We start from the raw sequence: 24,348 nt of genomic DNA on the forward strand, positions 1-24,348 counted from the left end.
ATTTAATTTGAGATTCCTTAAACAAAGGACTTTCACACAAAGGGTGGTGTTAGGTTATTTAAAATTTATATTGGAAAAGATTAAAAGAAAAAAGCAGGCTTCATTTTAGGATGAGGACTTTAGACATAAAGAAGTATTGTTTATTTGTTTGTTGTTTGCTTTTTTGTTTAGATTAGGGATAATAGATGTGTCCCTACTTCAACCAGATGACATCTATCTCATGATCCTTTACTATCAGAAGATTCCATGAAGATTATAACATGTATGCACTCTACATGGAACTGAGCGGACTTGACATTTTCAGCTCCATCATTTATTGCGGTTTAGAAATGCATTCAGTGTTAATTCAGCAACATGTTTAGCAAACACTTTTCATTTGTCAGAAGGATGCTAAAAATTACTGTCACAGCATTGTGCCAAAAAATAAAACAAAGTGGATGGATCATTTTACACTATCAAGAAGTAGTAAATTCCAGCTGTGAAAGGCAAACAGCATGAAAAAATTTGAGGTTGGTATGGCCATCCACTTACCACACACTGATAGCTCTCAGACAGTCATATATATAGTAAGTAGAGTTGCATGCAATTACTTTTGGTTTAAGTATTCTAAACTAGAGATTTTATCATGTTCATTTCTTACATTTGTTTCAGTGCCAACAAATACTGCATTTAGTGCCAAGATCTTCTAAAGAAAAATCTGGACAATTCATGTCTAATAATTAATGACTAAGTTTCATAAAATAAGAAAAAGAAAAAAAGAATACTTTCTTATTTTTAAAGTTTTTTTAAAAAAATTGAACAAAGCACAGTGTTAATAATCTTCACTTCTTCATGGTAAAATTTTTTGAAAACATAAGATTAAGTAATATTAACATGAATACATAGTCTCTTCTCAAAAACCACTTGTATTTTAATCTATTTAATAATAATCATTTGTTCGCCAAAATTAATAAGAACAATCGATCACAAAAAATCTAGAATTGACTTTCTTTATTAATAGATCCTCAGTATTATTTATACTTTATTTAAGCTGGGAGAAACTTTTGAATAAGAATACAGTGCAGACACCATTTAAAAAAGCACTATTAACAGTTCTGAAAATAACTTGTACAATGTAGAGTTAGAATCTGAAGAATGCCTTAATTTTCTGAAAATAATTCTGGTATGAAGTACCTACAACAAATATGTATGTGTGAGTATGCGTGTGTGTGTATGTACGTGTCTTCATGTGTGCGTGTAATCACTGGAAAAACTTCAGGAAGGAGAAAATGCATGATCTAAAAAATAAAAATATAATCATGTTCATTCACACAGTTAATCAAGAAAAAGACTATGCTTTTAAATGTGTGGCCTGTATGACGCGGATTGTAAACTGGATCACACACCAGGATAGTTAAGTGTATGAACATGGTGTTAGATAGTATTGAATGGCTATTGAAAAAGTTATGCTCTGTTCAATTCTCTTTCATTCTTCCTAGGTGCTTTATTATGAAAAGTTTGATCATGGAAAGATAAGGCTTCTCTGACACTAACCTCTCTTAAAAAGAGATTGATTTTGATAGGCCATTGTCAACCTAGAATTGTGTCAAACTAGCATTTAATGACTTTTTTTACTTTAACTCTTACTTTTATGGAAAGCCACTAGATTTCCATTTGGGGCCATGATCAGTGGTCTGTCTTTGCAGTGGGGAGGCTTTTATTACTATGTTTAGAATTGCCAGTGAAGAATGGTGATAAAAAAAGCAGACTAATTTTTGTTCAGTTTATTATTGCCTTCAAATTGTCTTCAGATAAGGCATCACTTTATTGCCATCTCTACTACTCTCTCATTGTTAGTGACAATAAGTTATTTTTAAAAAACTATTAAGTGTTTATTTTTCTAATAACATTTACCTATTTCAATTTGTTTAGAATCATTTGTATCTGTGCCTTAATTCTTTGCCTTATTGCAAATCTAAGGCAGTTTAAGGAAGTTCTACCGAGTAACATGTATAGGTCTGGTGACAAATCCTGTAGATTCAAATATCTTTTCACACATTTTCTACCTGGGTGACCCAAGGAAAATTACACTCTCCAAGTCACCATATTCTTAACTATAAAATAGAAATAATAATAATATAGCTTTCAAGGATTGTTATAATGATTAAATGATATAATCCACATAAAGATTAGCACAGTGCTTAATACATAATAAGATTTAAAAATTATTAATTGCTCCTATTATTAGACTTCTATCAGTTCCCTGAGTCACTAATAAAATGGCTTACTTAATGCTTCAATTAAGTGTTTATTAATTTTAAATTAAATGAATATTATAAAGGTATAAAAACCAAGCATAATTATATAATTAAAATATTAAAAAAAAACAAATAATAAAAATGTGCCCAAAGTATGCTTTGGGATGAATTGATTGCATCCAGGGAATTTAAAAAGCCTGGTGCCTTTCTCTGCAAAGAACAGAAGATGCTGATTGAAAAGCCCCTTGAAGTTCAATTTACATAATTTTCAATTTCTCTATTGTTAAAACCTATAATTATTGATAGTATTTATTGGTAATACCAGACTTTAAAATTATATATTCCTAATATTTATTTTTAAGAAATATTTTTAAAACAGGAGCTGCAATTACTTTCATTCATATATTACAAAATAAACATGGCAAATCTTGAAAAAATGTACATTTTTGCTTATATTTTAGGTGAGTCATTCTCAATTTACTTCTCTCCAACTCAATAAAATCTTCTTAATTCAAAAGGAACTGACTGATTTGTTAGAGTACTGAGTTCATAAAATGTTTTATGGTTACTAGAGGTAGTTTCCCTGAGATTCCCTGACATTTAGTCAGTGAGATTTAGATTTTCACTGCTCAATACCTATTTTTATCAAGAATCTTGTGGTTTTAAACATAATAAGGACCAAAGAGCAGTTGTTCGAAAGTATTCTCTTCTTGAAGCAGTAATCATCATGAGACTTGGTTTATACTCATTCCAAGAACTCTAATTTCTTCCAGAGAACTTCTAGCAGAGATATTCCTAAAGTAATACAACATCACACCATCTATGGAGAATTTCTAGAAACAGATAGACATATTCGTATGAGGCATCTAACTTCCTGACACACAGATATAATTGTTAACTGATGCAGCTGTATAATTGTTTTATAGTAAAACCATGATTAATTGAAATTAAATAATATATTGGATTTTCTGAGTATGTTTTGGTTTTAGCATTCAGAAGGTAGTTACAAAGAAGAATAAAACATAGACAGACTCCATATTTGATTTTAAAAATCTAAACTAATAAGAATATTAAAAATGGGGATCTCTAGCCAGATATGCTATTAAGTCACATAAGAAATTTTTGCCAGTACGATTTACTTGGTGACAGAAGAAATTAGATTACCACTTTAGAAATGTCTTCAACAGCTTAGATGTTACTCTTTCAACAGCTTAATATATCAAATTTTTATGGTAAATATTACATAATATTTTAAAATAAATTCCCAATATTCAGCTATGACATTTTTATTGAGTCTCTACTCAGTATTTAATACTAATTAATACACTCAATTCCTAAAGAATTGATTTTAATGAACTAAAACAAATTAGTAAATAAACTAAAACTAATTAGTAATTACTTTAAATTTGATATTGGCATTTATAACTAAATGTTGTAATAAAATACTATTGCCCATATACACATATTCTGTAATATTTTATTGGTTTAAAGGTTAACTATTAATATATGAACTTGAATTAGAGATCTGATAGTGAAAGATATACAATTTACATAATTCAAATACTATTAATCAAAAATATAATTTTGAAAAGAGATTTACTTGAAGTTCAATAAATAATATCAGTTTATATTTAATTTGCTTTTTTTAAATATCAGTCAAAATTCAGTAACTATATCAAAAGAGAAACATTTATATAACGGAAAATTTTTTCTTTCTTAGAACACAAAACTGTGAAGAGAAGTATAGTAATTGTATGAATAACCTGATTCATAGGTGTAAGAAACATCAAGTCACAGAGTAGATGTGCTCTCTTCTTTATTTCTCCAGCACTTAAATAATATTTTTCGAGCCAACCCTGCTTTGGGTCAAAGACACTCATCATGAATTTCTGTTTATATTCTTTTTATAATCTCTCTCAAGAGTTTTAGATTATAGAAATGGAAATATTAATTACAAGGTTAAGATTTCAAAGAACAATAAAAATAAGTAATAATTTACTCTGATATCTATAACCCAGCAAGAGGTAACAGAGTTCATTATCTCAAACTAAATCCTATATCATCTGTCTCTCCACTCCCATTATTTCCCACATGCACTCTGAACAAGGAACAGTAATCTGATGACATTAAAAATCTACCCCAGAGGCATTGCATCCTAGACCGTGAATCTAAGACTGATTGGAGCATAAGTATGGCTATCAAAATTATCATCTATACAGCATCTATACACTATACAAAGACCACAAAACTAATAAATAGGACAGTTAAAACTCTTCAATAGGTCTTTTATTCTTATTACTATATAATGTCCTGGAATGTTAACAGCTGAAAATAGTCTTTTCATAAGCAAAATCTGATACCACTCAGATCCTCATAATGATTTTAACTAATAATCATAAATCTAAGTTCTCTTAAAGGAATAAACAATGTTTTCTACTTACAGACGCATTACCAGGTGTTGGTGCTGAAAAACAAGCATTACAATCTTTCATTTTACCTATTTTCATTTATTAATATGAAGCATAATCATATAAATATACTACCAAGCAACACTGAATAACCTCTGATAATATAAATGGTAGAATAATCTCAGAAAATCACCAGCCCAGAGGATACATGAACAGAAACTTTTATAAACTAAAACAAACACATATTTTTGTCCTAAAGGTAGGGTAAAAGAGAAAATTTTTTTTAAAGTCCTACATTTCTTACCTATTTTTTATAAAGTGTCAAACACTTTTATTCTTCCCATATTCTGCTATAAATCTGCAACTAATTTTTGCACATTTATGCTAGTATGGTTTTATTTTGTGTTTCTACAGAATCAAACATAGTTGATGAAGGATGAGGGAAACCGTATGATAAAAAGTACACACTCATGCACACAACAACATTGACAGAAAAAGGCCTACACTTAAGCAATGCATAGTGATGCCGGCACTCTCCTGCACAGATTACAGTACAGGTGCTTATCAGAACAATCAGGCAGCAGAGACCAACAAGTTCCCAGAGAATGTGTGATAGGAGGTCCTTTCTCCTTCCTATCTGCTAAAATAAAAGTATATAATCCCACGTTTCTAAATATCTAAGAGAGATATTCTGATACCATATGTTAGAAAATGTCTTAACTAAATAAGTGTAAGTATACACTGTTTTTCAAGATACAAAATTTAGCACATCTTTTCCTATATGTATGAGGAAAGAACTTTCTCCCCATGAATTATCTTAAAATCACAGAACTATTATTTGCTAAATGCCGTTCTAAGAGTTAGTTAATAAAATTTTTGAAAATAGCTAAATTCATATATAACTAAACTCAAATATCATGAATCGTTTTATTGTATTTATAGTCGTTACTATCAAAGCTCTCTCCCACAGGCCCATTCCAGGTCCTCCATCCAAAGTATAATTTAGCCTGATATTGACTCTAAATATTGTTTCATCTGCTTTGAATTAACTCTCATGCAAGGTGACAATTAGAGAACTGAGACTATTTGGTTTCTATAGCACAGATAGTGTGAACTGTTTTGTGCCTTATTTGCCAATGAATTTGTAATAATTGTAGCATGTATAAATAATCTTCATTATGGAACATGGTATTCACATTAATACACTAGAACACTAGAAAACATTAAGCTTCAAATTAATATAGAACATGTAATATAATTTATGTAAACATCGAAAATACTATATACAATTAGGTACATATTAATGAATGCATACTACATAGTAAATGCAAAAAAAAACAAAACATGTAAATGATACATAATGATTTCAGGCTTCTGGACAGGTGCAGAAAGGTAACAGGAAAAGATAGAACTAGTCTTTAATTGTTATTGTAAGGAACTGGATGTTTTAAAAGAGATATCTCAGGCCAAATATTAAAATCTATTTAAAATGGCACATGGTGCTTACTGTATGACTTTCCATACAAGTCTGTATGTTTGAAATATTTTATAGTTTAATATATGCTTGCTTTTACTTTTTTTTTTTTAAATCTGTTTCTTATATTTTTATAGCTTGAGTAGCCTGATTCAAATTTCCTTACCAGACATTTAAGGGAAAATAAAAGCACTCTTTGATCAGTTCTATCTTTTGGTTTGAATGTGTTCAGTGTCATACTGGAAACATCAGGCTGTGGAAAGTACAAAACTAATCCAAGAAGCTGAAGTTCCTCTCACAAGTCCTAGCTAGTGTGGTTACAGCTAACACTTTAATTAAAAATAATTAGGCAAGCAGCAGGTTATACATCAAAGCTGCTCAAAAGTGGCAAATGATGCTGAACCATCTTGGAAGCAAGCCTCCTTTTGATGACAGAATTTTAGATAAGAAAAAGAAATCAGGAAACAAGGCCATAGGAAGGAGTAATGTGGCAGAACAAACAGTGGATTCTAGAGAGCTGGAGACTGAGTGCAGAGCTGACCAGGAAACCCAGCCAGACCAACTGATGAAAAGAGTGTTTCATTGGGATCTGGGAATTGAGAGTATAAACTATCAACCAGGGAAAGAGAACATAATCGAAAGACATATCCTGATAAGTTCCAAATTGCAAAAAGTTTCAACTCAGATTACAAAGCAGAGGAATGAATCTAGTACAGATCCGTCAAATTCCTAAATCCACATTTCATTTCGAAAATGGAAGTCATAGGAAGAAGGTGAAAACAGTTTGAAACCGAGATTCTGAATGAAAATCCTGAAGCTACTGCATTTAGAGTATTCTACTTATTTTGCTCAGGTATTCAAACATGGTGTTTGCCCAATATTGTAATAAATAATAAAAATCTTCCAAGAATAGTCAACAACAACAATAGTCTAGTAAAAGTGTGTACATCTACATTTTAAAATGCTTATTTTTCTTTGGATATAGAATGAAGAAAGTATAAACACCTACAGGCAGTGAGAGTAATTTTATAACTATTAACAACTTACAATATAACATCGCAACTGTCTTACTATGACTGTGGGGGTAGCATAGATTTCAATCTTTGCTTACACAGAAATAAAACTAAAAAGCATTATTAAATATTTATGAATTGAAAACCAAATGTGCCAAATGTAGCTTTTACAAACTGATAAATTTTGCTATCTCAAAAATTCAGTGTAATAATGTTAGGTAGTTAAACAAGCAAGAGCAACAGGAGCAAAGGCCCAGCTCTGTAACCATAGAAATTTCTCTTGAAGACCTTCTATAAGGGCTTCCCAGAAATACCTCCCTTTTAGGGTTATAAATTACCCCAAATCCTAGAGCACAAAGGCCATAAAAGCTGCTGGCTAAACCAGATACAAACGCATGCACAGAAAGTACTATCCTTAACTTCAGCCTCATGATACCAACATTATAATATCATCACCATGCCTGGAAGTTCATGAATCTAATTATATAACAGACTGAATTCTGGGTAAGCACATGCTCACTAGGCAAAAAGTTGTATAGCAGCCAACTGTTAGTTAAGGTGACCTCACATACAGATCATCTAGGCCCTCCCATCACAGCCCAAATATAAACAGACCTTCTCATCTCTGTGTTGTTATAGTGTTCCTGGCTGGAAACCCTCCCTTTCCTTTGGGGTGTACTATCTTATTTCTTCACCTTCTAAATTCCACAGGGCTGCAGCCTTCCTTAGTGCAGCCCCTCTCCTTTGTACTTTCAATAAATCTTACTTTTTCTCAATTTCACCGACCTGAAATTCTTTGCTGACTGGGCAGGAAAGAACCCAAGAATAACACTCTACACCACCTTCCACTGTCCTCCTCCTCCCCCCTCATGCTGCTATGGGGACACCGGATTTCACCGCACCCCACTGGTGACAATTAGATGGAAAATTATGTAGTTAATTTTATTTTTAAAATGTATATCTAAAGTCTTACGAAGACTAGATTTTTAGACCAAGACTCTTTAATTATATTTAATGTACTTCTATTCAAAATTGATTCATTGCCTCCTTAAATTCTAGATTAGCATACAGTCTTTACACATATTAAATGTATTAGTTGTTAAATTTGCAAGTACTCATAAAAATCTCAAAAATTACATAAGATTGAATTCAATAAACAAAATAAAAAAATTTAAAAAATATTTACACATTGCCAGTATTTTAATTCTCTACATTACATGTGTTTTTTTTTCGTGCTTTTTTATACTGTTTTTTTAGGCTATTCCATTTCTCCTCTCATAAGTGTTGTTCAATATAAATGAAATTTCAGAGAACTTAAATGTTTTTTATTATTATTTTCATTTCTCCCAGAAGACTTAAGAGCCATGTGAAATCTAGCAAATGTATTTACCCATTTTTTCTATAAGTTTGGAAATCCTATCTTTAGGATTGAACAAAGTTTGTCTTCTCTAATCAATTACTAAATTAATTTTTTTTGTTTCCCAACAATGCCAAGTTTGGTGTATTCACCTACAAAATAGCCTCAATCAATGTTGGCAAATGTTGATAAAATGAATTACACATGACAACTATTCTTTTGTCTCACTGTTGACATTTTCAAGATAAGATAAATTGCATTAAACAAAATGATTATATTCTTCATTTGTCCAATGTTAATGAAGGAATATTTATTGTAAATAAAATAAAATTATTTAAAGTAAAAATAATTTTTCAGAAACAAATTCTTACTTAAGTGATTGCTGTCATCTACTAAAACAGAACAAATATTTTTATTTTTTTCTTTTTTATCATGTTTAAGAATAAACAATAATCATTGAATGAATGGAAATCATATGTATGTAAGCAGAAAAATGAAGGAAAATACAAAAATAGTGTTTGATTGTTTCTATTTATTAAATGTTAATACTATTTAATAAATATTAATATCATCTTCTAATATAAGATGATTGTTTTATGCTACCTTTTTGATCTGTCTTTTCAGAAAAGTTTTGACTTCCACAGTAAACAATACTTATTCTTCTGATTTACTCTCCATGCTTTTATAAACTAGCCAACCTGAAGTTGTTGAACACAGAGACAAAACTTTCTCATATAAGACTTTAATCTCATCAAACTTGTGCTCAAATTCGTTTCACTATGACATCTCAGATGATGACAGAAACACAATAGGTAAGATCCGCAGTACGAAACACTCACCGCAGTTGGCCTCATCTGATGCATCTGCGCAGTCTGGATCCTCATCACAAACCCACAGCTTGGAAATGCAATGTTTGGTAGTTTTACATTGGAAATAGTCTGGAGAACAGCTGTTTTCAGCTTAAGAGGAAAACATTTATTACAATGTAGCTTTAGACAAAGAAAGTTTATTTAAAAAACAATCAGACAAACACATGTTTAAGATAGATAAAAATGTATCATTTTTTTAATTAATAGGCTCCGAAGGGAAGGAGTTTTAACTTTTAAATATCTACAATGTATTCCTAATATATTTGCCAGTAGAAATAAATAAAACATATTTATCCAAGGATGCATTTGATAAAAATCAGTTTTAATATAACCCTACCTTGATCAGATATTTTGAAACTAATTTTAAAAATAAAAAATTCAGGGCTTTTCAGAATATTATTTTTCCAGATAAATAAATTTAACAATTTATACATATGCATTTTATAAATAAGAAAAGATTAAAATTAGAAGAGATTGGTGAATAAAGAAATAGAAAGCATAAAATTTATCAGAATCTCTAGTTGTTTTGAGTCTTTGAGGGAAGAGGTGAACATCTGACTCAGACTATAAACTGCATCACAAATTCTAGTCAGTTTAATGGATCAGCTTCTGGAATGGCTAACCATAAAGAATGGGTATTGACTTTATTCTGAATGCATCACCTTAATCAAATCTCTGGATGGCTGCACGTTATTTACTTATAAAAGTTTTAAGGGAATCAAATAAAACTTCAGCAAGACAGAAATGTTGACAGTACTTCTGTTGAAATCCTGAGACCTGACAGGTGTTCTCTTGCTCAGTTCCTGTGTGTGTGTGTGTGTGTGTGTGTGATAAATTGTTTTGCTCTCCACTTAAAATAATTTGATTTTTGGTGGGAGATGAAAATAAGAGATAAACAAAATGGAAAATATTTCACTATTTTTCTCTAAAGTGGCTTGTTAAGATACATTAAATGGGATATTATTCACAGTTTTTAACAAGTAATTTTGTTAGGTTACTTTGCTCAAATTTTGTTTCTCATCATACCTTCAAATATATTTATGGGGACAAAAAAGGCAATTTCTAATTAAAATAAAGCTGATTTCATATAACTAATTTCTTCATAGAAGAAAATTACCTGTAACTACTTAATATAGATAAAAACATTGATTTATGAAAAAAACACCATAATCATCAGTAATGTTGTTTTTGCTTCTCTTAAGGATAATATGGATGAATGTTTCATGTTTGTCATAATCTACAGGTGGTTTTTTAAGTAAGGATCACCCATGTTTTAATTCTCTCTATATTCTTTATATAGCACATTTTGGATAATCCATTCCAATAGGCACTTATTTGGAATTATTTGCATATAATCACTGTATGAAGTTATGGTGCACAATGATGATTTTTAGATCAATTTCCATTGGGAGCCAGAAGTAAGAAAAGACAGACCATTTTTAGGTGACTTACGACAATCCCTTTCATCTTCCTCATCCCCACAATCATCTTGTCCATTACATCTAAGGTTTACTGGGATACATTTCTGGTTCTTGGTACACTTGAACTGACCTGAGAGGCAGACATGTGTATCTAAAAGATAAAAAGAGAAAAAAAAATGTGCTAAAACCTATGCCTGAATTAAATCAGGGGGGATATAATCAGTTAAGAATTAGGCTTATGTTCCTTAGTTAAGAATTTAATCACCTACCACAGTTGAGTTCATCAGAATTATCTCCACAGTCATTCTCTCCATCACAGATGAAAGCGGGCAGAGCACAGAGCCCTGTTCCACACTGAAATCGGCCTGGTTGACATTTAAATTCAGCTAGGGGAGGAAACATAAGTATTGTGGAATGACAATCTTAGCTCATGACTTTTTAAATAGAGCTTTTCTGACATTCAAAATATTTATAATTTTACTATATTAAACATATCCTAGAGCACAATGGGAATATCTCATATCTAGATAGCTATTAGATTCAGATGTACAGATAAGGTATGAGCAACTCAGGTGGCCTCACAATTACATTTCATAAACTGAGAAGAAAGCGATTAACTCATATAAGTATAAAAATGTATATTGAAAAACAAATTTCTCTTCATTTCAAAGAAATGGTATTGAAAAGTTAAGTGGCAGAATAGAATTTATTGTAATTAAAAAAAGTTATTCCAATATCATTAAAAAAATCGTTTCTTTTTGGTTGCATTGTCTGTCATGTGTAAAAAAGGAACATCTGACTTCAATACATATTCTCCAGAACTACTTAAAGAAAATGCTTCCTATAAGTTTCATATTTTAAATCAGTTTTATTGATATTCATTTTTATAATTCTATTAATACATAAGGACAAAATCTTATAAATAGTAAAAATTGTTATACACCATAGATATTATAGTAAATAAATCAAAGATGATAATATACTTTACTTGCTATATTTTTGTTTTTATATAAAGAATCATAATAATAATAAAGTAGGATCTATTGAATATCTACTAAGTATCAGGCGCTGAGTGAGGTCCTTTCACATATAGTTACTCATTAAATCTTATAACATTCTCACCACAGAATTACCATAAACATTTTATAAATGAAGAAATTAATCTTATGGATGTACAAGTTTCAAAAGTTTCAAGTGCTAGCTTTCTAATTTAAATCCAGATCTCTCAGGTCTTCTCACAAACTATGTTACTTTCAATAAAAGACAGATCTTTTGATTGATGATCCTAATGTATGTAACTAATCACTGATTTTGAGATTAATAATAACTAATAATGATACATTAATACAAATCAATAAAATATTAATAAATTATATTTTAAAATTTCTTTGGAAAATAAATTATACTTTTAAATTACAATGTTAATTAAACATTTTCTTAACACTTAAAAAAAAGACAACTCAATACATACTTGACTTCCATAGAAGTGAATTGTAAAATATTGAAAGTCGTTTACCTATAATCTATAAAATTTATTAATTAATCACACTAAATGTTTAAACTGTGCTATACTTAACTTTCTCATGCTCTAAATTAAACATGTGCATTTCTTCTATTTTTTATTGCTTTATATACAATTTCCTGTAACATTCCTTTGCTACATAAACAACCCTCCCATGAGAATGAGTCAAATCCTTCCTTTAATGCCTGGGAAATCACTGGGAAATCTATCTGGCCTTTAAATGTGTCTCTAAACTGATCCTTGGTGAATTAGAATATCATAAGAAATGTAACTACAAAGTTATCATGCCAGAGACTTCTTGATGCATCACTCTCATTTACATTCATGTAAAAAACATATAAGTTTGCAAGTATGTGAAACTGGAATCAAGCTTTCCTGCCTTTTAAGGTGCAATTATAGATATTGTCAGTAGCTCTTTAGTAATCGCATATTTTGATGATGCAGCTACTCAAAAATGCATACTAAATACTCCACAGACTCACGTACATCATTTTCCACTTCACCATGACTCTCAAAATAAAGAGCTATGTCTACAGATGTTCAACCCTACAACTCCAAGTATGAGATCATTTATTAAAAGATCACAAAGATATAAACACATAGTGTTGGTACTCAACCAAGATAGGGATTATGCAGAGGCTCTTAGATACCAGATGTCTCTCTGGTTTCCCTCAGAAGAAATTAAAGTTATATGCATTCACCATATATTCTGTGAATGGGTAAATATGTGAAAAAAGCCTCATTATACTAAATTTATAGTTAATTTTTTATATCAATATGCTTACAGCACAATTATTCAAGATTCAAATTAGAGTTCAGGAGCTGCAAATATATTAGAAAGAAAAGCATTGATGCTAATGACCTTCTCTGCAGGTCATCATAGTGATATTTATTCAGAGAAAATTTTAGGGAATCTGAGCAGGAAAGGTCATCTTCGCATGAGGACTAAATTAACACATTTATGTTATTTCTATGAATTATGAGAATAAATTGTATTTATTCACTATACCTTGAAAAAGCTTACTGTATTGTGGAGAAATTAAAAACTTTCATTAAATGAGTAAGCCTCAGTAGGTTCCTGATATAATTTCCTGTTTCTTTGATATTTCTTTTAATTTGATAACTTAAAAAATATATATATCAGGCATAATAGTAGACCTATCTCATACAGATACTACATTTTATATACTGCCTATCATAGTGGAAACAAAAATAAAAATAATAATAATTCAAAGAGCAATGGACCTTTCAGAAACATCAAAAGAATATTAGAAAAACAATGACTTTCATAACATTTTCTTTCTCATTGAAAATATTACTTATTGCTTTCAAACATATAAATGAACTATGTGAAAGAACTTTAAATGTTTGATACGCTTGGTAGTGACCAGAGTGACAGAATACAGCTCACCTAAATAACTACCTAGAGACCCTAAGTTTGAAACAGCTTTGTAATTATGTGGTGAAAGTCTACAGAGAAAAGTGCCAGTACACTGCCTTTCTTTAGTGGAGGCCTAAGATGAATTTTAAACACAATTGTCAAGGCCAAATTGTGATAACCATCTACGGGAATGTTGAGAAAATTATCAGGACTGACTAAAAGCATCTTCAACTTAACAGGACAGTATTAGAGTGAACCGTGGAGTGAACTGTAAAGGGCTATCAAGGAAAAGTCTGTCGATTGTCCATTGAAATCAAAGTTACTGAAGATAGCTAAAAATAAATAAAGAAATAACTCCTAACCATGCTAATCACAGTCAAATGTCAAAATATAATTTCTAGTCACTTTAAGGCAACAACTAAGAGCATATTAAATTGCCTAACTTCAAACTAACAATTTTTATTGGAAAAATCTGACTTTTAATGAACTTTCAGTATTTTAATACTGACAGAAAAGTGGAAAAAAATGTGTGATTCCATGGAATTTCCTGAGATATTATTATGCCTTTAGCCATAATAAATATCCTATAAAGTTAACATTTCAGTCACTGAGTGACATTCTGAAAATGTGCCCATTTTTTTGCTTTCAAATTGGTGATATTTTAAGTTAAAATCACGCAGATTGTTACTCTACTCATTAGTACATGAAGCAGTATAGTTTTTCTACAAATAATAAAATTTTAGATGAAAAAATTAACATAAATTGCTGATGCTGTCATTCTAAATGTAATAGTTATTAAATATATAACCAAGGCATTGCAACAAATTTTTGTTGTATCCTTAAAGATAGACATATAAAATCTTTCTATTTCAATTTTGGAAAAATATTAGAGGCAATACTTTAGATCTGTCTTCAATTTTCTACATCTAGGATTTAAGGAGCTCTAAATTCTCAATTCCTACATCCACCAGTATACTCACGACAGTCATCAGGTTCATCAGATCCATCACCACAGTCGTCCACAGTGTCACATTTCCACCAGAATGGAATACATTTATCAGTTTTGCAACGAAACTTAAAAAAAAGAAAACAAGGTTGAAGAACCCTACTCATATATAGTGAATATTTAAAAATTCACCAGGGCAGAACAGCCGAGCCTAATCTCTTGCCACAAATGTAAACTATGGTGGTCTTAGAATACTCCAGGATAGGGAATAAATGCACAAGAAACAGCAGCAAAATGATCTGCCAGGAAAGCTCATTGTCCGTGCAAACCTCCTGAGATTTCCCAAGCACATAGGAACTCACTTATTTACATATTGTCCAAGGCTGCTTTTGCACCACAGCAACAAATTTGAGTAGTTGCTACAGCCACCATGTGGCCAACAAAGCCTAAAGTATTTATTATCTGGCCCTTTATGGAAAAAGTTTTCCAAACACCAATAAGGATAGAAGTTATAAGGAATATCAGGAAGAAATATCAAGTTGAATTAATTTAGTTAATTTGAATTAATTTAATTGAATCACATTTTCCTAGGAATATGGACATTTCAATTAATATCTCCCAGTCTTTGTTTCTTAGCCACAAAATGGGGAGCTGAAGATAATCTAAAGAATCTTTTCTAGCTTTGTCATGCTGTGATTCCATGGAATTTCCTGAGATATTATTATGCCTTTAGCCATAATAAATATCTACCATATATAAATTTTAAGAATGCTTTTTTAAAGCAGTTGAGATCAATACAGTTATTTTCAGTTTTTAGAATTTCTAATAAATATACATGATCTTTAGGATATAAGAGAGATATTGATAACAAAAAACAGGTAACAATAAGACCATAATAATTTTTTTGCTATTATATATATTTTATTAATAGAAATGCAAGAGAACTGTTGTAATGTAATTTTTCTCAAGATTATACCAAACACTATTCACTAATATACTTATTAATTTTGGAGGGGTCTATTATTCTTTCCATTTAAAACAGTTAAAGAAACAGTATTAAGAATGATTTAATTCTATTACTTATAGGAAGAGAAAATTTTAATTGCTCTCTTTTAAAATGAACCATTAAATTTGGAAAACTAACAACAGAGAAATTTTTCAAAATGTCATACTGAAATATTTACTTATATGCTATCTAGCACACAGGTAACTTGTTGATAGTGTAATTATTCAAGTTAATATTGCATATTATTTATAAGGAAGGTGATCTGAACTCAAATTTATCCCCTGAGGCAGAGTACAGAATTATTGTTTCTGCTAACTTCACTATTGGCCAACTGTACAGAGATGAAGAAAGCTCAGTCCATGTTTCCTTAGTGATCTCAGACCACAAACTAATACTTTTTTAGCAACATTCTATTCTAAGCTTACCCACCTAAGGTAGAAGAAACTAAAGTATACCTTCTGTACAGAGAGAACATGCATCTGAAATAGTCGTCACTAAAATGTTCACTTTAAATTATTGAAACCAATAAATAGATAAAGGTTAGGGTATTCCTAAGTTCAATTTTCTCTAATAAAAATGTATAACAAAGCTAAAAGTTTTGTACACTTAAAGTACTGTTACTTTCTCCAAGTAAGAGAATTCGATGCTAGTCTTTGCTGAATCTTTCTGGATATTATGGAGTTAATTCAGGGTAGATTTACATCTTTTTTTTTTAGTAAGGGCATTTTTAAAAATTTATTTCCAGTGGCAATTATGAGAAGGAACACCGTACTGTGATTCTAAGAGAAGATCTGACTGTTCAACTGATTTTCCCTTATTTGCTTTGCCTGTGGTCTTGCCTATTGTGGTTTTCATAAATTACCAGAGGAAAAATGTTACTTTTAAAGATAATGACTGTCTTGGGGATACAAGACTAACTCTGAAAGCAATTGCCCTAAACATTAAACATTTCCAGTCATTACTATATATCAAAGTATATTAATAAGATGACTTCAGGTCACTTGAGGATATTTAAATTCTTCCCAATTAAGATTTAAAAAATATCTAAATTATATATTTTTATATTCACTAAATATGTCTAATTTAAATAAACATCGACTTGAAATGACATATGATACTATAATTTTGCATATCATTTCATTTTAAAATAAGAACATAAAAGTGTTTTGAGTTCAGAGAAGGCCGGAGTAAAATATACTTACTATTTTTTATGCTAATCAATATTTTATTTATTACTCTCAGAAGAAGAGCTTTCTAATTTGCGTCTGAGTTTTATTTTTTTATACTTAAATACAATAACTTTAAAAAGATTAGTGGTAAATATAAATATAAAGCATTCTTCATGATAAATGTTCTCCAAGAGTAATATCTTCATAAAATAAATTGCAGATTGAAATTTTACCTACAAGAAGAAGCTATAAAGAAACTATTAGATTTTTATCTTGGTTCTGTTAATTATAAATTCTCCATCTCCACAATGGCCGCAAATCTTCCTAATAAATTTAGATTTCTCAAAAAAAAAAAAGAAGAAGAAAAAGAAAGTACTAAATACATGTTTACTAAAATGGATACAGAAACGAAATGTAAATCCCACATATAGTGAAGTTTAGTTAAAATAGGAAAAGTCTCTACTTACAAGATAAGTAAAGCTATTTTAAAATTAGTTTCTTAATTTAAAATTAGCTTCTAAATGTAATAATTTAAATTTAATATATGAAGTTGTTAGTACTACAAAAATTGACTTAATTTTTATTTTTTTATTTTATTTTTTAATTTATGCCTACAGCACCTACAGTCTGTACAGTCTTCCTAGATGCTCTCTCATCCAAGTACTAACAAACCCGATTCTGCTTAGATCAGACACCAGGCTTGTTCAGAGTGGCATGGCCGTAGACCGTGGACCATGGCTCCACTGAAGCGTGAACCCAGGACCTTCTGCGTGTAAAGCAGATGTGCTAACTGCTACACTATGGAACCATGTCTTAATTTTTACTTTTATACATTTTCATATGTTCATTTTCAATTCTAATAAAATTCTTATTGGTGTGATTTGCCTATTTTATTTTTCTACAATACAATATTATTGGGAGATATTATTGGATGCAACAATTACATAACAAATCAAAATCCCCTAGTAAAATAAATTTAAAATGCAATAATTTTATCAGAATTCTTAATGGTATGATTCTGAAATACCTTGATTATTTGCTTCATTTTAATGTCTACCTCACTAGAAACTGTGTTTATATAAAGTGACTTTTTTTTCCAGAAGTATACAGTTAAATCAGAAAAGAATCAGAGACAAAATGGCTGCATAAACCAAAAGATTTACAAGGATAACCACTAATGGGTTGTGTTAGTTAGTCTTCATTAAATTTTCTTAAAATTGAAACAAATTAAGTGATTACTCTTTTTTCAGGAAGTGTTGTTGAACACAAAGATATTTGACCTACAATTTTGTTGTTGGTGGTGGTGTTGTTTCACTATTGTTAACTATTTTAAAAATTCATGCAAAATGCTATAGGCGATATTAGAAAAATTATAAATATTTTAGTGGTGTTATCATTGACAGCGAATTGAGAAATAATTTAACTATATGAAAAATACATTTCTAGGTTGATATAGTTTTTCATTTACTTGAATTTTTTTTTGCATTGAGTTAAAATAATTATAGATTTTCTTATGTAATAACTTGAAATGTTTTATTTCTTTTATGACTACAATATGACTGATGATGTTTTACTACCTATATCCTGCTGTTTCAAATGTTCATCTGTGTGTCAAGCACTGTCTGGCTTTATTTTTGATTGGCTACTAAGACTCACTACACTGTAAGCATCTTAGGCAGGGTTATCACTACATCACTATTAAGTCACTCAATGCCTCAGTGTTGGGTCTCAATATAGTGACTCATGGACCACTCCAGAACCAGGGACCGGAGGGTACTTCAAAATAACCTGGAAGTTAAGCTAGAAATCTGTCTAAACTAAATAGTAGTAACAGGAATCATATTCTAATTTTTAAAGTAATTTCTCTCTTAAATATTACCTCTAGGAATAATTAGGTTGCTTAATTTACCTCTCATAGCAATTTAAATTTCCAGTTCTCTAAAAATATTGTATTTTGTTTATATAAACAATTAGGGGATTATAATTAAAACAACACACATGTAAATAAAGAAGAGACTATAACCTATGCTTTCAATTAAAGCATCAGAACCTACTGATGGCAGCTCACACTAATTGCTCGCATACCCTTAAGTATATTCTAGTTGTTCTAGAGGGTAAAGATAGTATTATTTACTATGCACCAAGAACTTTTCCCATTTAATCGTCATAACAATTGCCTGGAAATATTATTACTCCTATTTAAAAGATGAGAAAACTAAAATGCCAAGAAGTTAACTACAAACCCAAAGTAATCCAGACAATTTAAAGCAGAATCAGGGTTACATTCAGAAAGAACCTGGCTTCAGAGTCTGTGCCCTTAACCACAATACATGCTGCCTCCTGGAAAAGGTTAATTCTTTTTCATTTGTACAATTCTTTAATGTGCGATATGCATAGTCATAACTTGAGAGGCAGGCTGAGCTAGTATTAGCTTCTCCATTTTGAAAACAAGCACACCCTAAAAGAAATCAGTCTCTTGCCGTAAAGTCATTGCTAGAATTGAAAAACCAGCAAATTCAAAATACAGCATTCTAAGAATAAATTTAGTCATTTAAAAAAAAAAATCACATAGTTTCTTTGACAATTTTATCTTAAATAAGATAGTGACTTAAATATAACAAAAGCAAATTTCGTGACAACCATTATATGATGGTTATCCAAAATTTTAAAGTAATAAAATCTAGTTCTCGCAACTACCATTAAGTAGAAAATTTAACTTCTGGGGTATGTTTACTGCAAATAATTACATTTTGAAGAAAAAAAGTTTTCAGAAGGAAGTTTTTCAATTATATAATTTTTCAATTAAAAACAATCTAGAAAATTAATTTCCATCCATTTTTATCTTTTCCATCATGTGCTCTGAGGAATGGGGAGAGGAATGGAGATGGTGATACAGAGCAGATTATCTAGAATACTTGTTTGTTTAAGCTGCATATATCTTAGCTTTAACCCTAGGCCTCAATCTCCTTGCCTTCTTGAAATATGGTAAATCTCCTCTGATGATTCTGCTATGCCCATTCATGACTTGAAACATTATGTTGTGTGTAACTGTGGAAGAATGATTTCTATTTTCATTTTTTTTCTCCTTTTTGGTCTCTATTTGTATTTCTTAATTTTTAATGTTTGTTTTAACAATATATATCCAATTGTTTTTCCCTTATTCCATGACCCTTTCTATGCTATATGAAATAATCAGCTAATTTAATGCTAAACAACAATGACAAAATTGTGTTCTAAAAATGGTTTAAATGAAGAAACAAAATTCAAGCAAAGCCTTTATAACAATATGCTCATTTATCCCAGGAAATAATTTCTAGACCTCTATTCACCTGACTGGCTGTGCAGTTGGATAAGCAAGTCTTGTTATCAGCTGCAAGATAGAAGTTGGTGGGACATGCACAGGTGTGAGTCTTTCCAGGGGCTAAAAGGCACAGATGACTGCAACCTCCATTATTTATCATACAGATATGTTTGGAGACTATAAATGAGAAAGAAACAACAAGAAAACAGGATAATCAAGACCAATAACATAATATGGGATTAAGGATATGACATTTAAGCTTCATGATTTGAATTTAAATAGAACTTTCTAATCAAGAACTCATTAAAATTATAAATGTAATTTTATTTTATTATGAATTCTACTCATTGTTCAATGGCATTCATTTTACTATTATATAATTTTAAGAATGCATTTACATAAAAACAAGCATTTTAATAGAAAAATAATTATCCATTAGAAAAAATTAGAGACTAGAAGAATTTTGGATGAAGACATACATATATTTAGAAATATTAATGTAAAATAAACGATGAAACAATGATCTACAACTAATAGTTGTAGAACCCATAATAGTGTAAAACCCATAATAGTGTATGAGTTTGTTTTCCAGGCCAAACTTGTGTGTTAAGCAACAGAATTTTTTTCATAACAACTGATAAAATTCCCACATATGCTTAAGAAAACAATATATTTCTCATATTTATAACCCTAGATCTACTTAAATTTAATTCCTTTTACCCAGCATTCCAGAAACTAAGGGTCTTATAACTATTTTGTAAATAAATTATTTCAAGAATGCAGTCTCCACTTCTCCAACTACATGTAGTATTGTCATTTCAGCTTAATGCGGTTTCAACAAATCGATAGTTGTTTGTACTATTATTGTGCTTTCAATCTTATCCCTTAATAGCAGTATTTTATATCAACTGAATTTATTGTACACAATTATGATAAGTAATAAAATCTGCTAATCTTTCTCAAAAATAAATTTACACTTAACCTTGGAGGAAACAAAAATGAAATGTTACTAAAAGATGTTGATGCATTTATGGAAATCATGGAAAGAATAATTACCATCGGGTTGTCTATAAGAATGATACACCTGGATATCTGTGATGGCATGCCATGAGTTAATCAGTGAGAGTTTGTCTGCTCCCGAGGTTTTATGGGCACGGCTGAGTGACTTGGTTTTCCCATCAGTCCAGTAGATGTAGTCTTCAAACAATGTTAGTGCAATCACCCCTGGAATATCTTGATTAGGGACTGTAATAGGAGATGGTAAGATTAATGTTCAGTCTTGGAAGACTGCCATTTAAAATATTCAATACTACATGGGCTGACAGATACAACTGCTACAGAACTTCATGTGAATAATTGCTGTGACAACCTGTCAAGCTGGCAAGGTTCTTTATTACCCCTTAAGAGAATGCAGGATCTGGCTCAGGAGTTTGCTTTGCTCAGATTTAGCTTGGTTCAACCACTGGGAAGAAAATAAATGCAATCCTGCTCACAAATAATGGCTGCTCCACCAGAAACAAATAACAGTCAACATTTAAAAAATTGATGTATATATCCAGTTGTTCCTAACTTAAATTTTTAAATCTGTAGGTCATCGTACTACTTTCTTTCACTTTTAAATTGATTAAAGCATATATCTAGGATGAAATTTCTAGATAGAGTGACTATAAGACTATATAAACCATTTTAGTCACTGAGATTTTATGAATATTTTTACTTGCAAAATGAAATGGGAAAGGGGTGGAGAAAAATAATTGTGAAAGATAAAATGTATTATGCAGATTTAAATAGCCATAAAACAGTTTGCAGATTAAAATTGTTTTATAATTATGCCTTCATTTTAGAACTGATGTAAACAGTAGATTGAACATCACAGATGTGAATTTTTCATTCAAAAGATTTTAGGGTCCTATATAATAAATGTATTTGGTAGTTTAGTGTTAAAAAATTTTAAAGCATGATAGAGTCATTTTTTTTGAAATAAAAACATTCATAAGTAAAAAAAATCCAAATTTTGCACAAACGTTCCAATATATTTCTTTGTATTAATATTAAGACCAAATTTTAGAAACTGAGAAAATGTTTATTAATGAAAAAAAGTGCCATAAGTCAAGTAATGTGTACATTTTTATAAGTTAGATTTTAACAACTGAGAATTAATGTTTGACATATTCTTCATTCAGTAGTAACTAAAAGTATCAAAATTTAAAATATGAATTTTTCTTTCTAGGGAAGTTTACAGCCTTATTTTTAAAATGCTGAGTTAATTTATATTGTTATCTAGAAGTAGAAATTTTAAATCTACGGATTTGTTACTTTTATTCCAATGTGCCAAGTGTAATCAGAGAACTCACTATGACTCAGAGAAAATAGAAATAAAAGAGACACAATGAGACTTCTCCGAAAAGGTAACAGTTTATTACATTGATTACTATCAGTATGTAGGATCTGGCCAGAAATCCATCTCAGTACAGATACTAGGCATATGAAGAATGTAGAATTCAATGAAAATCCAGATATACACACTTTTCATGCAAACATTCAGACTGAATTATCTGTGTATTCTTATAGACATGGAGCCCATTGCTAAAATGATAAGCGGAATTGGATAGAAAAATGAAAAATAGCACACTACTAAAATGAATCATGTCTGAGTTAATTATACAAATTATTTTCACTTTCCCCTTTGGCTGTATAAATTCATTTTAGAAAGATAAAACAAATGTGGCCAAATGTAAACAACTGGGTGAATTTTGGTGATGGGTGATCATTATAACAATCTTTCAACTTATTTGTATGTATGGAAATTTTCAAAATAAAATTAAAATTTCTAGAAAAAGTTGAAAGTCTTAGAAGCATTCAATTTGGATTTTCTTAGATGCAAAAGATGTAATTATATCATTAAATATGGACTTAAAAAGTTAATCATTACTATAAAAATCTTGGCCCACCAGAGAGTCAATTAACTTCTTTACAAAAAGTGAAGTTATAAAAATTTACCTATTAGCATCTCAAAAGTAGCATAGTCTTTTTAACTATTTAACTATAAGTAACTTTAGCTGGCATTTATTAAGCACTTGGGTGCAAAGAAGTAGGCCAGTGGTTCTCAGTGGGTAGAGGAAGCAATTCTGTTCCTACAACAAAGAATTATCATGCCCAAGTATCAATAGTTCTGAGGCTGAGAAACTCTGCAGTAGGATATACACTTTATATACTTTATTTTATTTAATACTCACAACTGTACTGTGCAATAGTAGATATTTTGCAGATGAGAAACCTAAGATCTGGAAAATTTAAATAACTTGACCAAAGAGGGAAGAAAAAAAACCAATAAATAAAGATATTGGCTTTCGAATAAATAAGATTCTCTGGCTGCCAGACTAATTGGGTAAAGTATGGTTATAGACCAAATTGTGTCCCTGAAAAATTCATATACTGAAGTCCTTATTTGGGCACAGGTCCTTATGTTAAGGAAGTAACTAATGTTAAATGAGATCATAAGAGAGGGATCCTAACCCAATATGATTGGTATTCTTATAAGATAGAGACACCCAAGGTTTGTACATACAGGGAAAAGGCCATGTGAGGACACGGCAAGAGGGCAGCCATCTCTAAGGCGAGCAGAGAGGCCTCAGGAGAAAACGAGCCTGTTGACACCTAGATCTTGGACTTTGGCCTCCAGAATTGTGAGAAGTTGGATTTCTGTTGTGTAAGCCTCCCAGTTTGTGGTACTTTGTTATGGTAGCCTTAGCAAACTAAAACAAGTATATAAGCCAATAGGACTAATTTCATAAGCTCTGTGTGACAATAATTTTATTTAATTACTTGATTGCAATTACATTGCACATGATTTTCAGACATGGGGCAATTTAAGTACTAGGCAAGTTTTCTACCTCTAAGCTTGCAGTGATCACTCATTAGAAACCTTGTTATCAGATAATCAAAGTTAATTTATGGAGATTAGAAATTAAACTCTTATTTCAGAAGAAGGATGACATATAGGTAAATGTACAGAGCATGCAGAAGTGTCAGGTCTAAGTGAAGAAACTGAGTTCATTTGCCCCAAATGACCATCTGTTTAATTCTTAGTTTGATACTGGCAAAGAAGAACAGGACTATCAGTAATAGCTTAATAAGCCACTTTCAGGCCTGCTCATTTGGTAAACCCGCTTATTTCTCAAAAAGCATCAGATGCAACCACTAGAGTATTTCTTCTAGAGAAAAAAGTAAAAACACCAACTTAT

The 24,348-nt window shown here is 30.5% G+C and overlaps 1 protein-coding gene across 1 annotated transcript in view; it reads right to left on the reverse strand.

Annotated features, from left to right (window-relative positions):
• LRP1B (LDL receptor related protein 1B) overlaps window positions 1–24,348 on the reverse strand; it is a 1,647,539-nt gene that overhangs the window by 162,382 nt on the left and 1,460,809 nt on the right. The window contains exons 61-66 of the mRNA XM_039855262.1: window positions 21,161–21,349; window positions 20,133–20,281; window positions 14,663–14,756; window positions 11,049–11,165; window positions 10,811–10,930; window positions 9,329–9,448 (exon numbers count right to left, since the gene is read on the reverse strand). Of these exons, the coding sequence (XP_039711196.1) occupies window positions 9,329–9,448; window positions 10,811–10,930; window positions 11,049–11,165; window positions 14,663–14,756; window positions 20,133–20,281; window positions 21,161–21,349 (789 nt within the window). The remainder of the gene's footprint in view (window positions 1–9,328; window positions 9,449–10,810; window positions 10,931–11,048; window positions 11,166–14,662; window positions 14,757–20,132; window positions 20,282–21,160; window positions 21,350–24,348) is intronic.

Source organism: Pteropus medius, unplaced genomic scaffold, assembly GCF_902729225.1.
Source record: "Pteropus medius unplaced genomic scaffold, Ma_sr-lr_union100, whole genome shotgun sequence".
NCBI lineage: Eukaryota > Metazoa > Chordata > Mammalia > Chiroptera > Pteropodidae > Pteropus > Pteropus medius.